A 26,183-nucleotide genomic window follows, 5' to 3' on the forward strand; every position below is an offset into this window, starting at 1 on the left:
AGCCTGTGGTTGAAAAGCAGCTAGCCCACAGTAGCGTTTGTTTTTTGTTTTTTGTTTTTTTTTTCTTGAGGGCAAGGGAACTGCCAAGGTCCTTAGGGGAATGCAGAAGGGGTGGGAAAGCCTAGTTAGACTGGTGGTAGACACAATCCGGTGATTTTGTTATTGGGATTGCTGCGCCCCTGCTCTGAAAGCCTCTCAGTGTTCGGATTTGGATTTGCAGGTCCGGGTAGGTGGGTGGGCGCGGTGATCCAGGTTCTCATATTGTAGATTAGGAAATTGAAAGGGGACTCAGCCCCCGCCGTCAGATTTACTGCAGTGCATGAAGTCAATCTCCTGCAGTGCAAGAATTCGTACTCGTCCGGTGACTGTGGGCAGGACCTGTGGCCTGGCAAGGCTCCGAAGCAGGAAGAGGAACCGAAGGCTCGTGTTTTTTGGAGAATGCACGCGGGGACGCAGTGCCGGGAGCTGGGGCGCCCGTTTCCCTTTCCCCTCCCCGGGGAACGCGAACTGCCCCAGGTGCCCCGAAGTCCAGCCTCCCCCGCCCGTCCCTGGCGCGCCCGAGTCTCGGCGGTCACGTCTCCCCATCCGGCTCCAAAGTGCGAGCCAGCTGTGGCCGGGCCAGCCCGTGGGAAGGCTGCGCCGGGGGCGGGCACGGGAGTGGTCCCCAGCCCAGCCGCGCCCCGGTCGGCAGGGGCGAGGTCGCCGCGAGGCAGGCAACGCCCCAGCTGGGCGCTCCCCCGGCAGCGGGGCGGGGAGGGCGGGGCTGGGGAAGCCTCCAGGCCGCGCCCCCGAGCGCCGCGCGGGCCCCTGTTGCTGGGGAGAAAAGCACGCCCGGCCCCGCCCCGAGCCCGCGAGCGCAGCGCCCTCTGCTGGTGAGGCTCGGCTCTAGCTACGCAGAGCCGCCGTCAGGACCTAAACCAAGAGCCACTAGGGAGGAGGGTCTCCATCCTCTTAGGGAAAAAGGAAGAAAATAACTGAATTAAAAATCGAGCTGTGCGCGTTGCAGGACATTTTGAAATGTGAAAGAAATCAGAATGCCTATTTTTTTCGAGAAAAAGCTCTCTGCAAATTTATATGTGTATATTTTTAACAGGGTCTTATATAGCCCAGGCTAGCCTTGAACTCTGGATCCTCCTTGCCTCAGCATCTGAGCGCGGTGATTACAGGTATTTGCCATAGGACACTCCTAGATGATTGGTTTAGAAAGAATGCAGAGACTTTTTAGTCATGTGGATGCTCAAAAAAAAAAAAAAAAAAAAAAAAACATTTGTTTTTATAGAAATAGGACCAAGCCTTACCCAGCTAGGACCAGCATTTTTACCACATTTAATGTTGTCTATGTGGTTCCTTGATCCCTGGTTGTGATCACCTACAAAGATGACAGTAAAATGGCCCACTGGACAGGTTAACTTGAATTTGAAGCCAGATGGATGGAGATGGAGAAATGTTCACAGTGACCATCAGATGCCCTTCTCGGCACAGCGTCTGGGACAACACCCTGTAATCAAACATGCCCCATTTCTACAGTAGAATGTATGACTGTTCACACTGAATAGAATGAATACATGCCAGCAACCAGCTGCATGTCAGTTCAGGGCAAATGGGTTTTCACAATAAAGAAGTGTTTTTGCAGTCTGGAGCCGCCGTGCAGACCTGCACTAACTTCCATGACCATAGAGAGGCAGATGGGTGAGCATGCCTTTACCCAGCTCCAGCTGCTCAACTTGCCTCTCGAGTTCTAGTGCTGGTTAGGTGTTACTGAAGGGTAGGGTTTAGTTGGAGTTCGGGAATGTGGACAGACTGCCTTCTCCACTCCCAGCCTGCCACTTTGAAGCCAGTGGACCAACACAGGTTTCCCCTTCCTCCTGGATTCCCTTTAGGACTAACTTTGACACTAGAGCCCTTGCATGGGCTTTTGAAAGAAAGCAGTGGTATGATTTAGTTTCCTGAACTGACTGATAGCTTGGGCAGGGCTTTCCAGCCCAGTCCCAGTTTGATTTCTCCATGTGTACAGCCAGAACATGCCATATCTCTGGTAATAGGTTTTAACACTTTGTTCTCATATGAAGCCAGCAAGAATGGCGCTATCCCAAATTGTTTGGGAGCCTCGGGGGCTCACCCAGCTCATGAATTCCCCGACACACTGGGATTTTCATTCAGTTAATCTTACGGCTTCTGAGTGTGCCTTTCCTATCCACTCAAGGTGTTCTCTGCATTTAAACACCTTACATTACTAGACATAAGTTTTTTTTTCCTCAGTCTTCTTGTTGGGCATCATCTATACCTTACCCATCCTTAAAACTTGCAAGAGTTTTACAGATATGTCTGATCCTTGGGTGCTAAGCCAAATGCTTTCCCAACTTACCCCTTCAGCCGCCTGCACATCTTCAGATGCTTCTCTAGATCTCCTCACACTCAGAGGTTGGTGTTCTATCATATCTGCAATGAAATCTTTGTATAAAGGGTGGGTAGGATGTCTAAAAGCCTCTGTCATTCCAAACAAGTGCCATTGGGATCCAGCAGCTAAGGAGATTCGGTGCAGGGAGAAGGGATATGACAAAAGAGCCCTTCCTCAATTGTCTTCTCAAATGGGTGACGCTGGGGGTTAGGTGGCTCAGTGGATAGAAGCACATTCCACTGATCCCAGCTCAGCTCCTCAGCCCTGAAGCCAGGGGGCTCACAACCACTTGTAACTGCAGCTCCAGGGAATCCAATTTCTTCTTCTGGCCCTCACAGGTACCACATACACAAAGTACCCATATGTACATCATGCCTAGATGTACATAAATTAACACAATTAAAAATAAAAATAAGGGGTTGGTAAGTAGGGAAGGGGCCGGGGAAGCACCCTCTCAGAGGCATAGGAGAGAGGTGATGAGGTGAAGAACATTGGGGCGGGGCAGTGGTGGCACACGCCTTTAATCCCAGCACTTGGGAGGCAGAGGCAGGCAGATTTCTGAGTTTGAGACCAGCCTGGTCTACAGAGTGAGTTCCAGGACAGCCAGGGCTACACAGAGAAACCCTGTCTTGAAAAACCAAAAACCAAACCAAACAAACAAACAAAAAAAGAACTCTGGGGGAGGGGGGATTGGAAAGGGGGCAATGTAATAATAATAATTTAGAGTAAATAAGTTTTACAGAGTAGCATTGGTAGAATGCATTGGTGGGGCAGCATGCTGAAATGCATTACTTTAGTCAACTCTATGAGAAGTGACTGTTTTCTGCTAGCTGCTGTGCTTTCATGTCCTAGGGCCCTGCCTCCTCTTCCCCGTCTGAGGAGCTCAGGACAGGAAGCTGGCTCTTTACATCCTGCCAGAGTGAAGAGGAGGAGGGCTAGGCTTCAGGCTCCCAGCGTCTGACAGACTCTGGACTGGCATAAGCCAGCTGCTGCCTCTCCCCTGGCCACACTGGCTGCTGGAAAGGCTCTGGGCTTAGAGGAACAATCTCTACCTCAGGACATTTTCATGCAGGGGAGAAATAGACTCAGCCTACTCTTGGAGGACAGTTGCTCTTCCCCAACTCGGTACACACAGGGATTTAATCGTCCTCACCTGTTCTGGTCTATCATTTATAACCCTATTAGACATCTGCTCAGGTGATAAAGAGACTCACAAGTGTCCAGTCTGGCTCTCTGTCAACAGTTTTCTTTAGGATTCTGACTCAGCACAAATCTTACCACATTTGCTTTAGAGTGACCGGCTTTGCGGCCTCTCCATCACAGTAGCTCTGTAGAAACCCAGTCTGCATGCCGTCTGAATCACTCAGACCTACCAGAGCCTTTTCTACCTGGTGAAGCTCACGACCTACCTTTGGACTCGGCAAAGCCACTAATGGCTCCATACAGTCCCCAAGGTCCCTGCTGAATTAAATTGCTTTTAAAAATTACATTTCTTTCTTTCTGCCATAGTGCATGTGAGGGCTCAGGGGCTGATTTATGGGGGTTGGTTCTCTCTTGTCACCATGCTAATCAGAGGGATCAAGATCAAATTTAGGCTAAGTGCCTTTATCTGCTGATATCTCACCAGCCTGTGCATTCTTTAATTCTCTTATGAAAACAGTCCTATCAGGACCAGTGACTGACCATCAAATACCACAGACACTACCTGATGAGGATGTAGTCCCCTCAGTAAAGCCCATCCTTCCTCCAGTGTCTCCAGTCTCTGACACTCATGGAGACCTCAGTTCGTGACAACCAAGTAAGTGTCTGTACGTTTGTGTTGGTTACTTTCTGTTGCTGTGACAACGCACTATGACCGGGGCAGCTTGAAGGAGGGGCAGACTTTTCCAGAGGCTAACACAGTGGACAAAGCAGAAACTTAAGAGGTCACAATGTCAGCTGCAAGCACAAAGCAGAATTTGTGAACCAGAAGTAGGGTGAAGCTATGTCCTCTCAAACCCACCCTCAGTGAAACACCTTTTAAACCTCCCTTAATAACACCAGCAATTGGGGCCAAGTGTTCAAATGCCTCAGCCTATCTATGGGGGCCATTTCTCATTCAAAGCACAACAGCTTGCATGAACCAGCCCATCAAAGACAAATTAACTTCCCCTCAGCTTGCTTTAGATTATGCTGCCTTAAATAATTCTTTTACTTAGGTTCTACACCACAGAGATCCCATCCACTCCCAGGCCCTAGGGCTCTACTCACTAGACTGCAAGAGGGTCTTTCACATTTCCTTTGAAACTCTTTCCTGCTAGGCAGCACTCTCTACTGGGGGAAGCAGAGATAGGTGGATCCTCTGAGTTCAAGGCCAGCATTGTCTGCAGAATTACATAATAAAGACCCTGTTTCAAGAAGAAAAAAAAAAAGGAGCTCCCAATTCAAGCAATTCAGGGACAACGTGAACAAAGTATCTCCCTGATTGTCAGATTCCAGTCCTTGTCTGCTATGCCAGCCCTGTCTGCACACAGAGCTTGACCTGAGAGAGGGGCCACCTTTTTTCCTTCTCCTCACTGTCCAGTTCTTACCATAGGTTTCAAGATTTTGGATACACAGCTCTAATTTGTATTTCCACCCTTCCCCCCCTCCCTAAGGATAAAAACATCAAACTGACACCTCCAGCTCAGCCTTTTCCCCTGGCTGATCCAGGGGCTCGTGCAGACAACAGCATCTGCACATATTTTGTGCATTGTTACGTTAAGCAAGCCTCAGTTGCATGTCTAATCTCCCACAGCAAAGGCCACAACACAGATACCACACCTGCTTATTTATGATCTGCTCATACAAGTTACAGATTTTGCACAATGTTCTCTAGCCCGCCACCCCGTGCTCTTGAGGCAGGCAGACCTCCATTTATCAAGGAGGTGTATCACTCTGTACCACATAGAAGTTGGTCACCATGGACCTCCTGGCATGGACAGCTCCATCCTTGTTGCTTGTCTTACGGTGGCCCAAAGCATCGTTCGCTCTGTCGTGTCCTTGTTTGAGTGCCCTGTCTGGGTTCTAGGGACACATCAACAGATGTCTCTTCAACCTAGGTACAGCACTAACAGATCAAATAAACCTACCCAAGTCTGGCACAGGGAGCCAGTGCATTTCCTGAGGTTATCCAGGAGTGTAGGGAAGTGGCTTCTTACAGGAGATGGTTAATTTATAAACAACACTTCTAAGCCAGCAACTGCTAGCTGCTACTTTACTCTTGAGGTGGGAAGATTCCAAGATCTGGCATGGCCTGGTGTCCTAGAACTGTAAGGGGAAGGAGGGAGCAAAGAAAGGGCAAACACATGGATACACAGACAAGCCCTATGATTTCTCAGGCCATGAAGGTCATGTGCAGTGCAGTTCCTCAGAGCAATGTCTGTGACTCCTCGCCCTGTCTCCAGACTGACTGTTGCTCCGCCTCCTAGCACCCCAGTGGATTCCATCCACTACACATCTCTGGAAACCGGTTCTCTTGTTTGTAGCCATCAGTAGAGGCCATCAGTTACCTATCGAGCTACACAAAGGAGAAATATCCTTTTAGCTCCTCCTTCACCTTTCCCATTTACCTCTGAAGCAGTCCTTTCTCTCTGCTTCCTAGAGTCTAACCAGGCTTCCAGTCTACAGAATCACCAGGCAGCCCTGAAACACACCAACCTCCATTTCTTTTAGGTTAAAACTGTATGTCCATGATGAGACTGGATCCATAGGCTTGTATATCTGACTGCTTAGTTCCTACTTAGTGGAACTGTTTGGGAAGGATTAGGTATGACCTTGTTGGAGGTGTGTCATTAGGAGTCCAAGTTTCAAAAGTACCACTCTCATCTGCCTGGTGCTTGTGGTTCATGTGAGCTCTCAGCTACTGCCCCAACACCATGCCTGCCTGTCTGCTGCCCAGCTCCCTGCCATAATGGATCTGGACTCTAACCCTCTGGAATGGTGAGCACCAAATTAAATGCTTTTCTAGGTTGTCTTGGTCATGGTGTTTTGCCTTTAAGACAGTATTGATGAGTCCTTAATGATGGCACCAGTCTCTACACACCAGGACGTTGACTCGGACTCTAATTCCCATCCCTGGGCTTTAGCACATAAAGTACTTTCATGTGAATTTTCCCTCCACCTTACTCTTGTTCTTCACTTACACCTCAGTGCAATTGCCAATTCCCCGATACCCCCCCCCCCCCAAAAAGGCTCCTGATTAGGCCAAAGACCTCAACATGTTGCTTTTCAAAGACAGTGTCACGTCGCTAAGACTGGCCTTATCTATGTAGTAGAGGATGCCCTTGAACTTCTGATTCTCCTGCCTTGGCCTCTTAGGGTTCCAAGTGTGCATCACAACACACGATTTATGTGCCTTAGAGGCTAAGTACAGGATCGTGCACATGCTAACTGAGCACTCTTCCATGGAGCACAGTTCTACTCCCAGCTAAGAAACAATTTTTTTTTTTGGGGGGGGGGTCGACAGGGTGTCCCATTGAAACAGGAGAGGATAGGGAAAAGGCAATGCCATTGCACGCAGCCTCGAAAAATGAGTCGAGGATGTGGCTCAGTGCTTGGCTCAGCATGCACAACCCCCTGGGAATATTGAAAAAGATGCAGCCAATGTCCTCAAGGACTTCAGAAAGACGGTACATTAGAAGGCTTATCAGAGAGCAGGGAGCTAGTGGCACTAAGTGTGCAGTTTCAAGAGGGACAATTACAAGGAAGTGGGCAGGGCAAAGGAAAATCTGGGAATGGGAAAGAGGAACACAGTAAAAGAAATCAGACCTAAGAAACATTGAGTGGGCTCTATGTATCTAAACCTATAGGCCAGATGGCTCACGCCCAAGAGTTCAAGGCCAACCTAGGCATCATAAAAAAAACCTAAAAAATATAGTATTTCAAGACAAGGTTTCTGTGTGTAGGCCTGGCTAGCCTGGAACTTTGTAGAGGAGGGTGGCCTTGAACTCAGAGATCTGCCTGCCTGCCTCCTGCCTGCCTCCTCCCAATGCTGGGACTAAATGTATGTGGCACCATGCCTGGCTCAAGAAACCTCTCTTAAATGGTAGACTGCCTTAAAGAGTTTAGTATAATGGGAAAATTCACTTGTAAACAGCAGCCAAATGCGATCACCATAAGAACAAAGCATCTTGGGAAGGAGAGAGGCAATGCCTCACCTTGATTAAACTGTATTTAGATGTGAGAAAGCTGCTTGGGAGAAACAAACATCTAAAGTCTGATCGGGAAACTGACTAAACAGACTTGGTCTCCTACAAACCCTGTTGACTTGCCTGTGCTACCAAAGTCAAAGGACTTTCTCCCAGTCACACAGAGTTGCCTGTCTGAATTAATCAGCCACATTCCCCTTTCCCTCAATGAACAATGCCATCTATTTCTTGCTTTCCAAGCCCCCACCCTCAACCCCCAACCCCCACAGAACCCACACAAACCTTTCTTTCCTTTAGGCTTGACTTTTTTGGGATGCAAGACTGAAATCTTCCTCCACTCCATAACACAGAAACAAACCGAAGGATGGGAGGCAGGGCATTGTGACTTTGGTGAAACTTTACAAAGGACCTATAGGGCATGGGTCTAGGTGCTGTACCTAATGTGGTCTGGGAGCGCCATCTAGTGGGATTATCAGCTCCTGCTACATAAATACCCATTTATGCAAGCTAACCAGCCTGTAGTCATCTCTAGCAGGACCTTAGAAAAGATCTCTGCATGTGAAACTCGGTTTTATACTTTTTCTTTTTTTTTGGTAACCCGTTTCTCTATGTAGCTCTAGCTGTCCTGGGACTCACTCTGTAGAGAACAGGCTGGCTGCAACCTGTGATCCACCTGCTTCTGCCTCCTGAAAGCTGGGATTAAAGGCATATACGGCCATGTCCTGCCTGTTTTGAATATGGTTTTTAAAGCCCACCCACCTGTTACTGGTTTATTACTTGTTCACTCTTGCTTTCTGTTGACATTCTATGTAGCTATGACTGGGTTGGAAATGGCTATGTAGCCAAGGCTGGTCCCCCAAGGGCAGAGATTAACTGTACACCCTTACCTAGTTTCTACTTACATGATTTGGTGGTCAACTATGTATTAGCTACTTCAGAGCACCATCCTTCCACAAAGGTTAACTCACCACCCACTACATGGCACTAATTACACTCTTTCTTTCCTACTGTTTTTATGCGTGGAGACCAGGATTTCTCTGTGCAGCTCTGGCTGTGCTAGAACTCTCTGTAGACCAGGCTGACCTCAACCTCTGCAACTTAAAGCTGCTACAACTGATTATTTCTATATAAAAGCCTTGCATGTATATGCCTATGTGGAGCCAGAAGTTAGCAGAGTGTATGCATCCAAGTTGAAAAGTGTCTCTCACTAAACCTGGGCCTTGCTGTTTTATCCTGAGTTCTGTGACCCACATAGTGAAGAGACCTCCTCCAAGGTGTCCTGACCTCCAATAGGCATGCCATATTAAAACTTCAGCAGTCTGACCTGCAAAGGCAGGTAGGTACATACTGAGAAGTGGCAGGAAGCAGGTCACACAGCTGGCACCGCCCTGTATCCAACCAGCCTTAGTTTCATAGCAGGGGTGCTGTACTAGCAGTGGCAAACCAACTGCTAGTTATCCTGCTTGGCTTCAAGAATGCTGCCAGATGGTCCACTATTGACAATAGCAGACTTCACAATGATATTGTTCACCAATTTGCCAGGGCAGATTTTTTCCCCACTTGACAAATCATACTTCTGGCTGCTATTTAGTTATCTAAAACCCATTCAGATAAAAGGGTGAGCAGATATTTGAGAAACATCTTTGGGCAACTTACTGAACCCAAGTATGTTTTTAAAGGGGGAGGGAGGTTGGTTTGAAATTTAGAGTTGACACCCCAGAAATCAGGCAAGAATTGCAGCCCTGGCTTGGTGGACGAGGAGAAGTGTGGCTTAGCTGAACATCCTGCCGTACCCAGGCCTTCTAAAGGGACATCAACTGTATGTACCTACTGTTTCCTTTGTGGCTAGGAAATTACATGCAGTTTATACTGATGGCACCCGTCACACACAGGCTGGCTGTCTTCTAGTCTGGCTTTTCCAGGAATTTCTTCAAAGGAACTCATTAAAGGTACTTAGACTTTTTAAACAACCCAAAATTATGACAAAAAACATTAGCCTCTAGCAAATGCCAGTTCAGAGTCGTTTCTTCTTGGTACAGTAGTGCAATCTTCTGTTATCCCGCTCAGGAGGCTGAGACTAAGATGTAACTACCAAGTCTGAGTCTACACAGTGGTTTTCAGGCCAGGTTGGGCTACAATGTCAAACAAACAACAACCACCCCAAATCTAGCCAAGAGCTTTTAATTCCTGGACAAGTTCACCCTCATTATGAAAGCTGCACTGCAAACTCATGCAACATACTGCCTAACTCGCTGTCAGGCAACACAGAGCTAAATGACTGTGTTTTTATATAACACTCAAAAGTTAATGTTAAATCAGCTATTTGGCAGCAATACAGCCTACAGTAGGCCAGAGCAAAAAGAGTATATGATGACTTATGTCATTTCAACCATTTGTCAGACACAGCAACTATAGTTAACAGTGACCGGGCACCTTAGCAACTGTTAGATCCCATTAGTTCTACGCATAGCATTATCAGTATAGAAAGGTTAGATGTCTGGCCTCTGCTAGAATAGTTAAGTGCCAGACACAGGGTTAGAAGCAGACAAGATGAAGTTTTAAACACCAGCCGATAAACTACTCTGTAACCTAAACAATACTGTTTAAACCTAATGTACCCTGGGAAGAAAATAATAAGAATGAAATCCCATCATGCCACCCAGTAACAAACAACTGAGGGATTGATTTTCATTTCAGCAGGCCAAAAAGGTTAGTTTTTTTAAATCTAAATTTATACTAATAGTGATTCAACTTCAACCAGGTTTTAAATGATGATCCCATGAATATCCAGTCATCAAAAGCTTCATTGTGCTAGACAATTCCCAGATCACTTTACTTTTAATAGATTCTCAAAGAACGTGGGCAATATACACAAATTAATTCATAAAATTTCACGTCTATTTCATGATAGAAGCCATCAAAGTAAAGCATGAGGAATAAAAACATTTTATCTGTGTATTCAGAATCACACACAAGTTACCTTTACAGTTCAATTTACTATATATAGAAATCATTTGGGTTTTATATTTGCAATTAAATTTGAACTGAGATTACAATATCATATAAAAAGATTTTACATTAATTATTCTTAAGCATACCAAATTGAAATACATAGGTTTGACTTTAGATTTATGGCAAACAGTTTTCAAATACAATACAGACATTCTTAAGTTTACCTATCATTCACATGTGAGATTAGCAATTCTGGGCTGTGTTACATACAACCACTCTCCTATGCAGACGGCAAAACTGATATGCCACGAAGACCAAGCCTGTACAGTCAAGCCAAGGACTCAAGCTGTTAAGTTTTGGCATTTCTGGACTACAATAATGTATATGGTAGCTTGGAATTTTGCATAAAACCCCATATTATACCTTGGAAAAAAGTCCAAGGGCAACTAGATGTCAGTGGGCTGGAGTCCTTAGTTGTTCTTATACTTAATAGAACCCATGATATTCAAGTGGGCCATATTCAAATCAAAAATATTAAGCACCTACTGGTTTGATTTGAAATTAGAGATTCATGATCAATTTCTTTCCACCTTGAAATCAAGGTGTAAAATCCAGCTGTTCAAGTGCATCCCACACTTCTCCTATGTAGCACAGGCAGAATTGTCTGTCCATTGGCACCAAAGTGAAGTCACATTTCCTCTTGGAGGACAGGAATTCCACTTGTGAACATAGAGTAAGTTAGGAAAAGTGACCCCTGTAAGTTGTCTCATTACTACTGTGATTCTGAGACTTAGGACTAACACACTAGCAGTGAACAAAGCCAAAGTTCCTGGCAACAGTGTCAGGTTAGTGATGCTAAATCCTCCCCACCACCACCAAGCTTTAGTACGAAGGAAGAATTATTAAGCTTGAACAAATGGGAAATAAGAAACTAAGGGACTAGGTTCAAACCAATAACAACAACAACAACAAAATTCCAATCTGATACTATTATAAGTGAGAAATTGAAGAAAGTGTGCTTCACCACCCCAAAGCCCTCTGGATTTAAACATCTGTGCGAAGGGGCATGAGGATGCTGGAAATAGACAGACATAGCCCTTCTTTAAGGTTAGGGTTCTGCAGTCTTCTGCAGTCTCCTTCCCCCTCCCCTCCAAGTTTTCAGTGTTTAATAAAATCTTTTCTATCAGCCAAAAGATTTGTGATTCTAAGATTTACTAAGGTACTCTATGCATCCTATCTATACAGAAACACCTATTATTATTACAATTGGTTTATGCAGGATTAACATTTTTGGTGTTAAAATTGTTAAACATCATGCTTACTGCACATCAACTCTCCATAATGAATATGAACTTCACAATGATTACCGATCACTTTTACTTAAATTACTAATTAAATAAACCAAAAAAGCATATTGAGCCAAACCAAACTTAAATGGGCTATAAAGAAAACTAACCCTCAAAACAGACCATACAAACAACTAGTTCAAAACTACCTTTGCTAGCTAGCCCCATTCCCAAAGTTTTAGCCTGAAAAAACAGTAAAATCTACACAAAGTTTTATTGCAATCATACAAGGGTTACATTAGGTCAAATACAACAAATACTATGATGCAATTTTACATTTATTAAACTACAGTTCAAAGCACAAATTTACACATTCTAAATACACTAAACGTATCTAATGAAGTCACACTGGTCTTCCACTGACGTGATATATCTGGGTGAAAGACATCAACTTTACAAGACTTTTAACAGGAATCCTTATTATAAAAACTGTGTACTTGTATGTAAACGATTTGATGGGGAACCCAATTAATGGGCTTCCATCTCCACTAAGTCATCCATTTTGTTGCATATTTTATTTTAAACGCTTAAGGGGTGGGTCAAACTGGTATGTTTAAATCTGGATACATTATCTAAATCCCCTATTACCCCCAATGAATTATAGATGAAAGCTGATTTTGTCTGGTCCCAAATAGCTATTACTATGAATTTGTTTTGTTTCCAAGAAATTAACAGAATAAAGATTGATTGAATTTTTCCCCCACACTGGAATGTAGACCAGACAAGCTTAACCTGCGACTTCAGATCTACAGAAGCGTTAATGCCTGTTTAAGCTTCAGTGGAAAAGCTGTCTTCTTGGCTCAGCTGAATGCAAGAGGGTGCAAAGAAGAAGTTTTTCATCATTGCATCTGAAGTAATTCCAGCATCTTGCATCTCATACCTGTATTTATGAAGAAATAAGCAGAACTCAGGATTGAAATACTTTTATCACACAAATACAATGAAACAGGTAACAATTAAGTCTTCTAGTCCCTCCTAAAACATTGTCTATTTCTGGGGCCAGGGAGATGGCTGGTAAAAACTTGTCATATAAGCCTGACAGACAATAAATTTAATCTCTGAAACCCATGTTAGAAAGGCTTTTTTTCTTGGCCTCATTGGTTCAGAGTACACACTGACTGGAGTTTGACTTGCTATAATAAGGTGGGTCAGGACAGCCTGGAGTTATTCCAGTTTCAAGGGATCTGACTTCTGTGTGAGAACAGCACTCACTCATTCTTCACATATCCACACTCAGGAGTACAAAGATAAACTTACAGGGGTGGGGGTGGGGGGGAGAGGGAGGGGAATCTAGCAGGGGAGGAGAGGTGAGATGTGTTAAGTGTCTGTGTGCCAGGCCGGCAGTCATCCTCTGCTGCCTTCTCCAACTGTTCTCCACCTCATTTTTTTGAGACAAGGTCTCTCATCCTGAATCCAAAACTTAAACATTGGCTAGACAGCCAGCTCCAGGGATCCATCCATTTCTGCTTTTTTTCTTACAACTCAATTCCACATTAGGGTCACCTCAATTCAGCTGCCTGTATGGCAGCCATATCCACAACCCTAAGACTTTTCTACTTTTACTGAAAAGGTTGAACAGACATCAAGAAGAAACTATCATTGGGTGTGATAAACTTAATCCTGAAAGGACTGCTGTGTTTCTGTGAGTTCAAGGCCAGGCTGGGGGTGTGTGTATCCACCCCCACCCCCACCCCAGGACAACCAGGATTATATGTAGAGACCCTGTCTCAAAGAAAAACAAGAAAAAGGAAACTATTACCTCTATCTGTCATGCTGTCAAATTTACATGAAATGTTCATTTGAATGTTTCTTTTTCTTAGTATTTTAAAGTTATGCATAGTTTGTTATATAAGGTGTTAGCAAATCTAAACTGTCACTCATATACACCATCTGCTTTTCAAAAAAATCACCTTACCAATCACTGAATGACATCATGAAATAAATAGCTGGCCTCTGAAAATCATTAAAAGCAGATGGTTCGTGGAAAGAATCTGCTCCCATGTTATCAAAGATAAGCCAATCTCCCACATTTAGCTCAGGAAGAAGACAGCTTTCCACAATCTGATCAAGCTCATCACAGGATGGACCCCAAAGGCTGCTTGTAAACAGAGGCTCATCTTCCTTGTATTTCTGTAGAAAAAAAGAAAATTTGTCAAATTCTTTAAGGTATTTGAGTAGGTAAGCAAAAACCAGTTTCAGTTTATGAAGGGTCAGGCCCAAGTCTCAATGATCATCAACTCCACAACAAGGAAATAAACTAAAAAGACCAGAACATGAATCCTAGGAAAAACAAAAAACATGCTGAATAAAACAGACAAGGTTTAAAGAGGTAGGATTCTTGGCAGTTGAATCCAGGACCTTGTAATGAGAATGGACTCTGACCTCTATTCAAGTCCCTACAGATTTAAAAAAAAAAAAGAGGTTACATTTATTTCTCTGTATGTATATTTGTGTGTGCTTAGGCATGCATGACTGCATGCCTGAAGGTCAGCCCACTCAGACACGCAGCAGGCTTGGTATTTTGTTTTGTTTTAAAACTGCCAAAGACACATTGGAAGAACAAACAAACTTGCCTTGTGAACCTCTGGAATGGTATTTAAGTCCTCAGAAAGCTTACTGGCAAAAGAACCATAAACACCATCATTCATGTAATACACGAAGGCTGGTTCATCACTCCCACTTTTTTCTACTGAAATAAAATAAAAGGAAGATGAATTTAAAACAACAAAAAACCCCACACCTTCCTCAATCCACAGGAATCCTACTCTCAATGGAATCCATACCTCCTCCTTGGGTTTTAAATTCTCCCCATCAGAAAAATAAGACAGGGCTCCACGGAGAAAATGACTCAATGCAGTACTGAGTGAGACCGGGAACAAAACACCTTGATGTACAAGAAGGTAAAGCATGCAGTGTATGCAGCAGAGGCCCAGTATTGTGGTCCAATCCCAACATTTCACACAGAGGGAAACTTAGCTACACAGTGACTTCCTAGCAAGAGTAAGACCTGGTTTCTAAATAAATTAACAAAAGTAAGAAGAGGGGGGTGAGGTGGTGGAAAGATGCCTCACAGTTAAGAGCATGCTGCTTTTTCAGAGTTCAACTTCTATCACCCTTATCAAACAGATCACAACTGCCTCTAATTCCAGCTCCACAGGATCCCACACCTCTAGCCTCTTAGGCACTTATGTTCACAAGCATACACAAACCACACACATACACAAGATTCAAAATCTTAAAACCAACCCCATAATACAAAAACCAGTCAAGTACCCATCACCCAAGCCCAAATACAACAACACCAATATTAGAACAGACCATTATCATGTTTCCTAATTTGATACACAAAGAATATCCCAAAACTCTGGTGGAATTCCTGAACCCCACCCCACAAAGACAAAGCATCAAATCAAATCAAATCAAATCAAACAGCATACCCTTCAAAACTATCAAAGTAAACAAATGCAAAGGAGAAAAAACCACACCCAATGCAGTCCTGGACTAAATTCTAAGGAAAAAGGAAAACCAGTAAAGAACAGTAGTGTCAAAGCCAACTTTTCTATGGAAGATTATTCCATAGTAAAAAATGGAATCGATTTTACTAATGTAAGCCATTATTTCTACAATGATTCAGGTTAATTTTTGTTGATTTGACTTGAGGATAGATTTAAAGAATTCTTCTGGCCCTCTAGTAAAGTATGAGGTAGACTCTCCACCCAAGACAAGAGGAATGTAACAAAACTATAACAACAACAAAAGGCTTTTTAGAGTAAATATCACACGATGGTGCCATTTTATCTAAAACATGATATAAACTTTTAAAATTTACTTACCTCCAGAGGAAAATTTGTCATTTTCAACAACTTTCTTAGCAATAATATTGACTGCAAGTGTAAACGCAGAAGATACATAATAGCTTCCAGGTTCTGAAATTATCTGAATGCCAGACCCTTCAGGGAAGTAAACATCCAACAGAGGACTGATAACATGATTAACCTATGGGGTTCAAATTACAGATTTAAATTTCAATGCTGGATGATTATAGAATTCTAGGTTGAAAAGCTACTGAAAGTTCCTTACAAAAAAAACTATTCATGGTCTAAAGAGTGAGTTCCAGGACAGCCCGGGCTACATAGAGAAACCCTGTCTCGGAAAAAAAAAAAAAACAAACAAAACAAAAGCAAAACACCAAAAAAACTATTCAATTCCAACTTAGCAGAGATTTTCAATTAAACAAGCTTTTACATAAGCCTATTTGGTAATAATCACAATGGCGTTAATTAAAAAAATCAATTCTAATATTGTACTTAATTGGTACAAACGGAAAAGTAAAATTTCCATTGGCTACTTCTAGACATTATGACATGAGTCTTGCTATTGTAGCCACTAAGTTGGGAAGGAGCTCATATGACAGACATCTAATACAAACACTACATTTATGAGCTATGGGTGTAGCTCAATAGCTGAATACCTGCCTAGCTTGTGAGACTGAATGTAATGCTTAGCACATCACAGATCGACAAGTGAGTGCCTTTATTATGATTTGGTAGTGTTCAAACTTACACAGGTGTATTGTTTTAGAAATTTGAAAACATCTAGGTACCCACCAATTATGTAGCAAAGAAAGCAGATTATACCAATATAGCCAACCCCTGAAAAAATTTACCTCTTCCAACTGAACTTCAGTTCCTGTGAAGCCTCCACCGATGTCTAACATGTTCATTGTAAAGCCAAACTCTCCCTGGAGACAAAAACCAAGTTTTCAAATTGTAATGTATATAAAAATGACAAAAACAAATCCCATTTTCCTAGCTAGGTAAATGTTTCTGCCTTTTACTGATACCAATTACATTGATTTTCTTTTTAAATTTTTTTGTTTCTTATTCTATGAGCAGCTTTACACTTTTTTTCAGACAAACTCTTTATGTAGGCTGGCCTCAAACTTATCTTCATGCCTCAGCTTTCTGATGTCTGCTATCAAAACTCAGCTTCTTTGATTCTTACTACCAGGAAGAGATTAAATGTTATATGTTTATTTTGTCTCCTTGATCTTGCCTGTGCTTTCTTTTAAGCATTAAATTTCTAGTTCATCCTTTTGCCCACCCGAATGTACAGGAACCCTTGATCTTTCTAGTATTAAAATCAAGAAGAAGCCAGGTGTGGTGACCTACATCTTTAATCCCAACACTGGGAGGCAAAGGCAGGCAGTTCTGACTCTGAGGCCAGCTGGGGCTATACAGAGAAACTCTGCTTGGAAAAACAAAATAAATGAACTAAAATGATAAAATTCAGGTATGCAGGACTGCAGGACTAGAAAAATTGCTCAGTGGTCAAGAGTCCTTGCTACTCGCAGAGGACCTGGGTTCAGTTCCCAACTTAACAGCAGTTCCAGGAGCTCTGCTCTGTGGGCACCGGGTATAAACATGGTGCACATACATACATGCAAACAAAACATATATACACAAAATCTAAAAAACTTTTCAAATTATGTATTATACTAATTTTAAACAATTAATTCATACTAGTTAAAAACTATTATGAAATTAATGAACACCCTGGGTGAAGAGAAGAGAATCATTAGAGAACTTACAGCCATGTCAAACACACATCGAGCATCAGACAGGGCATGTACATATACTTGATATTCTTTGCAAGCACTTGAAACATGAAATCTGAAAGAAATAAGGTAGTAATTGATAGAAGCACAGCTTTGAAGAACTTTCAGTAATTCCCTTCAATTATTACTTAGTATGATAATATATATATGTGTGTGTGTGTGTGTGTGTGTGTATATATATATATATATATATATATATTTTTACTTTATCAAATATTTGGTACAAGAGTAGAATCTAATTACCTAAGTTATGCTACAATGTTCGAAATATAGTACAACTCTATAAACAGAGAAGTGCATCTTAGTCAGGCGTCAATCACTACGCTGCCTAGGCTTTTGGTTTTTTTTCCCCTTAACTTGACCTATAAACTAAAGTTACCTAGGAAAGGGGGACCTCAAGTTGAGAAACTGCGTCTAGCAGATTGGTCTATGTGCATTATCTGTGGGGTACATTCTTTTAATTGATATGGGAGAGCCCAGCCCAGTATGACAGTTTAATGCAGGCTGAGCAAGCCACAGAGAGAAAGCCAGGAGACACTGGTCTGTGGTCTTTGCTTCAGTTCCTTCATCTAGGTTCTTGCCTGGAGTCCCTATTTTGGCTTTCCTCAATGGACCTGTAAGCCAAAACACCCTTTCCTCTTCCACAGCAACAGAAAGCTAACACAGAACAGCTATAGTTCATAGATTAAAATATGACTTACTTTTATGTGTGTGACAAAAGTAAAAGACACCATCACAAATTCCTTTATTTGAACCCTGAATCATCTAGTAAGAGAGAGCAAGATCCTGTCCTAAGCAAAACAAAACCCAGCCAAATCAAATAAATATACATATGAGTGCTCTATCTTCATGTACACCAGAAGGAATCAAATCCCATTACAGATGGTTTGTGAGCCACATGTGGTTGCTGGGAATTGAGCTCAGAATCTCTGGAAGAGCAGCCAGTGTTCTTGCCCGCTGAGCCTTTTCTCCAGCACCAAATCACCCAATTGTGCCTTGGTTTCTTCATATGGAAGGGAGGGAGGGAGGGAGGGAGGGAGGGAGGGAGGGAGGGAGGGTGGGTGGGTCTCATGTAGACAGAGTTGGCTTTAAACTCATAATCTTCCTTCCTGTCTCTAATCCCCAGATGCTGGCATCACCACACCTAGCTTCAAAGTCTGACTTTCTGAAATGCCATTGAGGGATTAGAAGACAAAAATAAATAAATAAAAACATTAGAAACATACAAAATGATCTGTACAATTTATAGGTTGAACGTCATTTTAAAATGTATTAGAATTGGGAGGAATTTCCTCTCATTCAAATTAAGATGGTGACACATACATCAATAATCAACACTTGGGAGTTAAAGCAAACTCTGAGGTTCAGTCCAATCTGAGCTACATAGTAAGACTGACTGTCTCAAAAAACAAAGAAAATCAGTAAGAGAGAAGATGTAGCTAACTCCAAGACCACATAGAAAGACCCTATCTACAAAAACAAATAAAAAAAGACATGTTTATTCTTTTCTGTACTAAAAAAACCAAAAACAAACAAACAAAAAAAACATTATAAATACTCACTTAACCCCAATTATTTGGACATCAAATTCCTTGGCACATTCCAAAAGATGCCTACAGTTCTTCAGTGTAGTGCCAAACTTCATGCTAGCGTCTTCACCTCCAATATTATCTTCTGTTGCAATATGTAGTAAGACCCTAAGAGAAGGGGAAGATGATTGGGGCAGAGTTGGTTTACATCATCATCAGCACATGTGAAGCCTGAAGATTGTAGGAAGTATGTTGATTATGTTGCCAGTGTTCCCAAATCCAGCGATGGATGAATCAAGTGAACCTAATGAAAAACAATCCTGTATAGAGAAAAAACTAGCAATTAGGGCCTAAGGCATGAAGCTTGCAAGGATGGGATTATGGAAAATGCAGCAAGTTAAAACTCTGTTGTAGCAGCATGAGTATCAGTTGGGCTCTGGAATGAAAGATGACATTACTTCCAAATGAAGTCCATCAGTCCATGAATCCACCAAAAAAGACTAAATTCAAAAACAATGCCATCAATGTCTTTCAATAAAAATAGTAAGGGCCTTTATTTAAAATTATCAAAGTTCCTACAGTTTTCTAGTGAGCCAAACAAGCCAACGCTTGCCTGTTTTCTGAAGATTGGGCATATTTCTTTGAAGAAAAACAAGTTTTTTTTCTGTAATTCCCCCTCCCCCCCAAGATCTTTATCCAAATGTTTTCAGGTAATGAATGCCTTAATACCATTAAAGTCACCAAGTTAGACCATTATCTTTCAGCCTTCCTAATGCTGCAACAGTTCCTCATGTTGTGGTGACCCCTAACCATAAAATTATTTTCGTTGCTACTTTAGAACTATAATTTTGCCACTGTTCTGAATCATAATGTAAATAGATGTGTTTTCCAATGGTCTAAGGAGACGCCCGTGAAAGGGTCCCCAAAGGCTGAGAATCAGCAGTTGAGAAATGCTGAATCAGGTAGAAGATATACAAGCTTCTAGGAACATATATAAACTTTTAAGAACATACAGAGCCATGACCATAATTTGATGGAGCACAACATGGAATTTTCCTCCATGAGCTAGTAAGTCATATCCCAGAATTTATCACATCTCAATTCCATAAAAATGATCACAAGTGGGCAGAAAATAAAAAGCTGCCAGCCTTTCTCATAAATTCCAAGTAATGTTAAGTTACACTACATACCAACTCTGCCATTATTGCTTCCCTTCAATAGCCTGACAAACTAACACTAAGTAGCAACAACATTTTCAAGTACTTAGGTACATACTTACTTGGCATTTGGATGATTTCTTGCAATTTTCTTTAATTCAATTTCATTGTCACATGTCATAATATTTACTCCAACTTTTGCTGCATACTTTATCTGAGACACTTGCTTACAAGGACTTGTGAAAATGATGTTTTCCGGAGATACACCCAATTCTTGCACTAAAGCCATTTCATCCTGTAAAAGATTTAACATCTGAGTTCAATCCTTTGGACCTATATGGTAGAACAATGAACCTATTCCCCAAGAGTTGTCCTGACTTTCACAGGTGTACATGTAAAAAATTAAAAATACAATTTTACTTATGTGTATGTATTTGTGTGTGTACTCCCCCACCCCTCCTCTCTCATGGAGTAGAAGTGACCTCAGAAGCTAGACACACTGGATCTCCTGGAGCTGGAGTTACAGGTGGTTGTAACCTGCTAGGTGCTGGGGAAACTACTGAGCCATGTCCTCCACCCTCACAAAAGACATTCAGAAGTAGCTTAGAACAGGACTGGGTATATAGCTCAATTGTTAAGAGAGTGTTTGCTCAATTAGCATGTATGAAGCTCTAGGTTTTATCCACAGAACCATATGAATTGATCAGAGTAACCTAGCACTTGTCCCTAGCACTTGGGAGGTAGAGGTAAGAGGAGCAGAAATTCAGAGACATCTTCAGCTACATAGAAAGTTCTTAAAACCATCTTGAGCTGTTTCAAAAGAAAACAGAGATCCTGCTTCAAAAGGAAAGTACAAAGAGTACTTTGAAAAAAGTACAAAAAGAATAGATCACCTAAGAATGAAGAAATTTTATTTTGAGAGGGAGTTTCTATACCCTAGGCTGGCTCAAATTCATTATGTCACTGAAGACTAGCTTTAAACTCCTGAACCTGCATCTAGCTCCATAAGGCTGGAATTAAAGGAACCAACTATCACAGCTAACAATAGAGAACATTGCAACTCTTACGGAGAACCTAGGTTTAATTCCCAGCACTATTTACAGGAAGTGTGCGACCATCTATAACTCTATTCCCAGGGAATCCAACAACCACTTCTGGCCTTGTCAATAACAGGTAAGCAATGTGGTATATATACATACACACAGATAAAGAATTTTAAAATAAAAAATAAGTCTTTTGTTTAATTAAACATAGTAAAAGACTCCATTTAAATACTTATTTTAAAACCCAAACATTAAACATCTTGTATTTGTTCCATTGGTGTCTAGGAGTTAGTGATTTCAGAATGCTTTTAGTGAGAAAGAGAAATTAGACTTACTTTGCTGGAACAAGCAAACCCAGTTCCAAGAGCTGCCAAGATCTCAAGTACAGCTGGAGTAGAGTTACACTTCACTGTGTAAAACGGCTTTATCTGAGCCACCACGTTCTGCCACTGACTGTGCTTCTTCACGATCTTCCCAAGATCCCCCACAAAAAATGCATTTTTTCCTGTCTATTGATGATGATAGAGGAAAAAAAAAATCAAAAACCACCGAAAAAAAAGATACATGTGAAAGAATATACCCACTATGCTTAAGTAGTTAAGGGTGGAGGACTAAATATGCAATGACTTTAAAAGTAAAATAGAATGAAGTAGTACTTCTACCTCATACGAGAAAAGCAAGATTTAATTAAGATGTCCTAACAATGTGATATGAATAGCTTTTGTTTCCAGGGGTGTCTAGCATCATCAAGTACCACTCCCCTTTAAGAGTCCTGATAACAAAGTAAAGAAATATGTAAAGTTTGCTAGGAGCCTTGGTCATATTTGTATACCGAAAGTCAAGAAGCTACTTTTACTAGAAACTAGAGTAACTTTAGAGCTCTTCAAGAAACCTAGAGAACACAAGAAATCTGGCTTTCACAAAGAAAAACTGTGCCACACTGTTCACGTAAGTAAATGGAAATAATCTTATAATAAAATGAAAATAACTAACTAACTAACTAGCGTAAGTGATCAAACTGTAACAACAAACACTGGCAAGGACAAATAAAATAAAGCTGCAAGAGTTACCTAGAACAAGTTCTTTTAATCAGATCAGTGTCTGAGAAGCATAACCAACCATGTGTTTTCAAATTTGGAAAATTACGGACACCATACTTGAGTAATATAGCTTATACACTTACCAGGGTATGTTCATAAACATAGTTATCAATAACATTTCCAAGGTTTGTTCCTTCATCCAACAGGCCAACGGAGTAGTTCGCATCGTCAATAAATCCTTTCATCTCAGCCGTATTCCACAAAGCCGAAAGTCATAAACCAGGAAAAACAAGAGACGGGCCACCAAGCCTATGTCTGGGTCCTTAGAATATGCAACAAACTGTCAAAACACAAGTTAAATCATACTCTGCATTATTTCAGTAATTAAAGCATGGATATATTGAGTGACTCACTGAAACTGTCAAGTATTCAATTCCATAAGGAATTTATGTGATCATCCAATACTTCCAGAGACACTGGACTTTTGATGTTATTTTAAAAGTAAATTAAATGAGGAGGTTGGGGAGATGGGTTAGTCAGTATGTGCTTGCTACATAAGCATGAGAACTTGAGTTCATATCTCCAGCACCCACACTGAAAAGTCAGGTGTGATAATGGATGCACACCATCCTAAAGCTGGACAAGCAGTTCATGTAGCTATAATGGAGGAGCTATACATTATCTCTTATTACATCTTTTGAGAGCTTATCTCAAAATCTAATGATCTAAATGGCAACACATGTCTACACACACAAGCAGGCCAGGTATACAGGCATATAATCCCAGCACTCCCAGCACAAAGGATCAAGAATTCAGTTACTTAAATTTCTATCTCCCTAACTACCACATAAATAAACGCAGATAAAAAATTTATAACTTACTAAAAACACAATCTCATACATAGATCATATGACTTAACATTGTAAAGTGTAGATACTTGTAGACATCGTGAGTTACATGACAGCCAAGACCATGTAGAAAGACCATGTCTCAAACAAATAAAACACTAAGTATAAATATTTATTTTCTAATAGTTGAGCTTGGTAGCTTATGCTAGTAATTCTAGCACTTGGGCACTTGGGAGGCCAAGGCAAGAGATTATCAAGAATCTGAGGCTAGCCTAGACTGTATAAAATGAGACAGTTTCAAACATCTGTGTGTGTGCGCGCGCACGCGCACACACACACACACACACACACACACACACACACACCCCGTAAAGGAAGAGGGACTGGTAAGGGACAATCTGCAGCTATTCTAGGTCTTAACTTCAAATTAAAAATGGTACTCTTATAGCCTACCTACAATTTAGAATCAAGAATATGGAAAATTCAGCTAGTGACCCTGGCCAATTCCTAAGAGACTGGCCTAGCAATGACAGATCCACGGAGGCTCATAGTTTTGAGTGCCCATGGCTCTAAATGAAGTTTAAATGATTATTCCATGCAACAGTTACAAATCTAAAAGATATGCTTTGTATCCTATAACCATTTTACTTTCATGCAACAGATGCAAGAAGACATTAAAACTGAGACAAACCATAAACATGGACAAGACTTTCTTAGGTGATGCTTGGTTCCTTTTGCTCCCCCCCCCCCAAATGTTTTAAGAGATCATATACACCATTTCAATGGCTTCTAAGCAGTGTTAACTTTCTGGCTACATAAAAGTTAACCACTTACAATGTCAATAAGCTGTAACTGAAATTTCATAAAATAACATTGTTTCAACCTGGAAGGTACTAACATTCATTTCCAAGACAACTACATTCAGTTCAATAAATAAATCTTATGCTATAATGGAGACTTAAAACAGAGTGTTATTCTTTTTAATCAAGGAGTTTAGCTGTAAGATCCACATTATATACAGTGGATATGATATGATTCACAGATATTCTCTAAAGGATGCTATACTAGGATTGGAATTAAGGATAGACACTGTTTTAAACAGTGTAACTCCAGCTAGAACAATTTTAAGGATATAATCAATGATGAATACCAAGACAAGTATTATAAAAAGTAGGGGCAAAGAACTTTCAATTAGGTTTTACATCACTTGATTGTTAAACAGCCAGCTTTATTTAATAAGTCCTCCCCAACAGACAGACACACAGACACACAGAGACACACACACACACACACACACACACACACACACACACACACAATTAAGAGGCTAGAGAGCTGGCCCAGCTTTTGTTCTTAGCTGGGCATGGTATGATGCACCTTTAATCCCAGCACTAGGGAGGTTGAGGCCATCCTGGTGGTCTAGAAAGCGAGTTCCAGGACCACCATGGCTGCTACACAACTAAATTCATTTTGGGGGGAGAAAAAATTAGAGGAGTTAGGTTTGGTTACCAGAACCCACATAGTGGCTCACATCAACTACAGTTCCTAAAGATCCAATGCTCTCTTCTGACCTTTACAGGAACAAGGCATGCACATACATACACTAGAAAAAAACTTATACACAGAACACATTTTTAAAAACTATAATCAAGATCTTCAGCCTAGCCAAGTTTAGTAAGATTGCATATCCACAATTGCAGCACTCAAGGACAAGGTAGAATTTAGAAGTTGAAATAATCTGAAATTTGGTTTTGTTTACAAATCTCATTATATGTCTTTTTAAAAAAAAAAAAAAAAAAAAAAAAAAAAAAAAAAAAAAAACCTATACATATAGCATTACTTGGGTCTCTTGAGTTGGTTGTGGACCACTACAGGTAACTGATGCCAAATGTAAAATTCTGTCTTTTAAAAACAGGACAGGGGCTGGAGAAATGGCTCTTCCAGAGGTCCTGAGTTCAAGTCCCAGCAATCACATGGTGGCTCACAACCATCTGTAATGGGATCTGATGCCCTCTTCCAGTGTGTCTGAAGACAGTGTATTCATATACATAAAATTTAAAAACTGAATCTTTAAAGACAGGACAGAAGAGCCTCAATTTATCATGGTTCAAAAAAGATCCTCAGTATTTGCAAAAACATCAGGCTCATTGGATGAGTCTTAGTCAACGCAATATTCTTCAGAGACTTTTCTAGAGTAACATCATGGGGCTATCCAAGAATTTTTAACACATGTACAAACAATATGTACCTATATTAAAATATATATATCATTCATACAAGTAATTTTTCCCATGTCCCTTTAACAATCAATCTCCAATATCATTCTAATCAACCAAACACCTTTTAAATTTCAAATATTAACTGACTAAACCAAAATAGTGGACAAAGAATGGTACCATTGATAAGAATAAAAATGTGTAACAGAATATTGCCCCCCCCCCCTACATTTTACAATAAAACTCGGTAATCTGGGAGTAGCTAATGTGGGAGGAGAGGAGAAGAGGAGGCTGAGCTCTAGGGAGAAATGTAGGAGCCATGGAGAACCACGCATATATCGAGAACAGTCCTGGGTAACAACTTATATCTAGGTTAGTTAATTGGTTAACACTTCCAATTGTGTGGGCATCTTGTTATTTGAGCATTACCAAACATATAAAGCCTTTGGATAATCTTTAAGTATTAGAGTCTCATTTCTACCGGGTACTGCGTGGATGGCAGGATGGACTGGGCTCAGCCCAGCCTTGTGGAGACAGCATGGTAGATAGGCAGAGCCATCTCTCATGCTGGTGTCTCATGGGTGGCAGGGCCGGTGTCTCTGGCCACCTGAGCAGAGCAGTGGCGAGAACATGCTGCTGCCATGGCCACAGGCCTTGCCTGGTCAGGAAGATGGCAGGCCCCAGAACCACAAACCAGATGAGTGCTGCTGTTTTAAATATCTCCCGCAACAAATTACTAATACGAACAAAGCATAACCAAAGCAAAGAGAATGCTTAACAAAGTGTTCACTCGTCTGTAAGATGCAACTGTCACTTCAGAAGCAACTACAGGGTTGTTAAACTGAACCCTGGCTGCCTGACACAGACTG

General features: G+C 41.4%; 1 protein-coding gene and 1 long non-coding RNA gene across 5 annotated transcripts in view; both read right to left on the minus strand.

Moving 5' to 3' along the window:
• Positions 1-1,057: 1,057 nt before the first annotated feature.
• On the minus strand, positions 1,058-4,207 carry LOC143434061 (uncharacterized). The gene is made up of 4 exons (XR_013103243.1): positions 4,104-4,207; positions 2,366-2,439; positions 1,299-1,498; positions 1,058-1,186 (listed from the first exon to the last, which is right to left on the minus strand). It is a non-coding gene; the product is annotated as an uncharacterized LOC143434061 (long non-coding RNA).
• A 6,178-nt stretch (positions 4,208-10,385) lies between these two features.
• Azin1 (antizyme inhibitor 1) overlaps positions 10,386-26,183 on the minus strand; it is a 30,770-nt gene continuing 14,972 nt past the window's right edge. For 2 of the 4 annotated variants that reach the window (XM_034516331.2, XM_076911283.1), the window contains 10 exons: positions 22,394-22,590; positions 21,546-21,719; positions 20,290-20,462; positions 19,044-19,178; positions 17,455-17,536; positions 16,531-16,605; positions 15,698-15,860; positions 14,438-14,553; positions 13,780-13,994; positions 10,386-12,744 (listed from right to left, as the gene is read on the minus strand). In XM_034516331.2, coding sequence (XP_034372222.1) covers positions 12,633-12,744; positions 13,780-13,994; positions 14,438-14,553; positions 15,698-15,860; positions 16,531-16,605; positions 17,455-17,536; positions 19,044-19,178; positions 20,290-20,462; positions 21,546-21,719; positions 22,394-22,495 — 1,347 coding nt within the window. In that variant the 5' untranslated portion in view covers positions 22,496-22,590 and the 3' untranslated portion in view covers positions 10,386-12,632. Of the gene's footprint in view, positions 12,745-13,779; positions 13,995-14,437; positions 14,554-15,697; positions 15,861-16,530; positions 16,606-17,454; positions 17,537-19,043; positions 19,331-20,289; positions 20,463-21,545; positions 21,720-22,393; positions 22,591-26,183 lie in introns of all 4 variants that reach the window. The other 2 variants (XM_034516332.2, XM_076911284.1) reach the window with 2 other exon arrangements.

Source organism: Arvicanthis niloticus, chromosome 13, assembly GCF_011762505.2.
Source record: "Arvicanthis niloticus isolate mArvNil1 chromosome 13, mArvNil1.pat.X, whole genome shotgun sequence".
Classification (NCBI taxonomy): Eukaryota; Metazoa; Chordata; class Mammalia; order Rodentia; family Muridae; genus Arvicanthis; species Arvicanthis niloticus.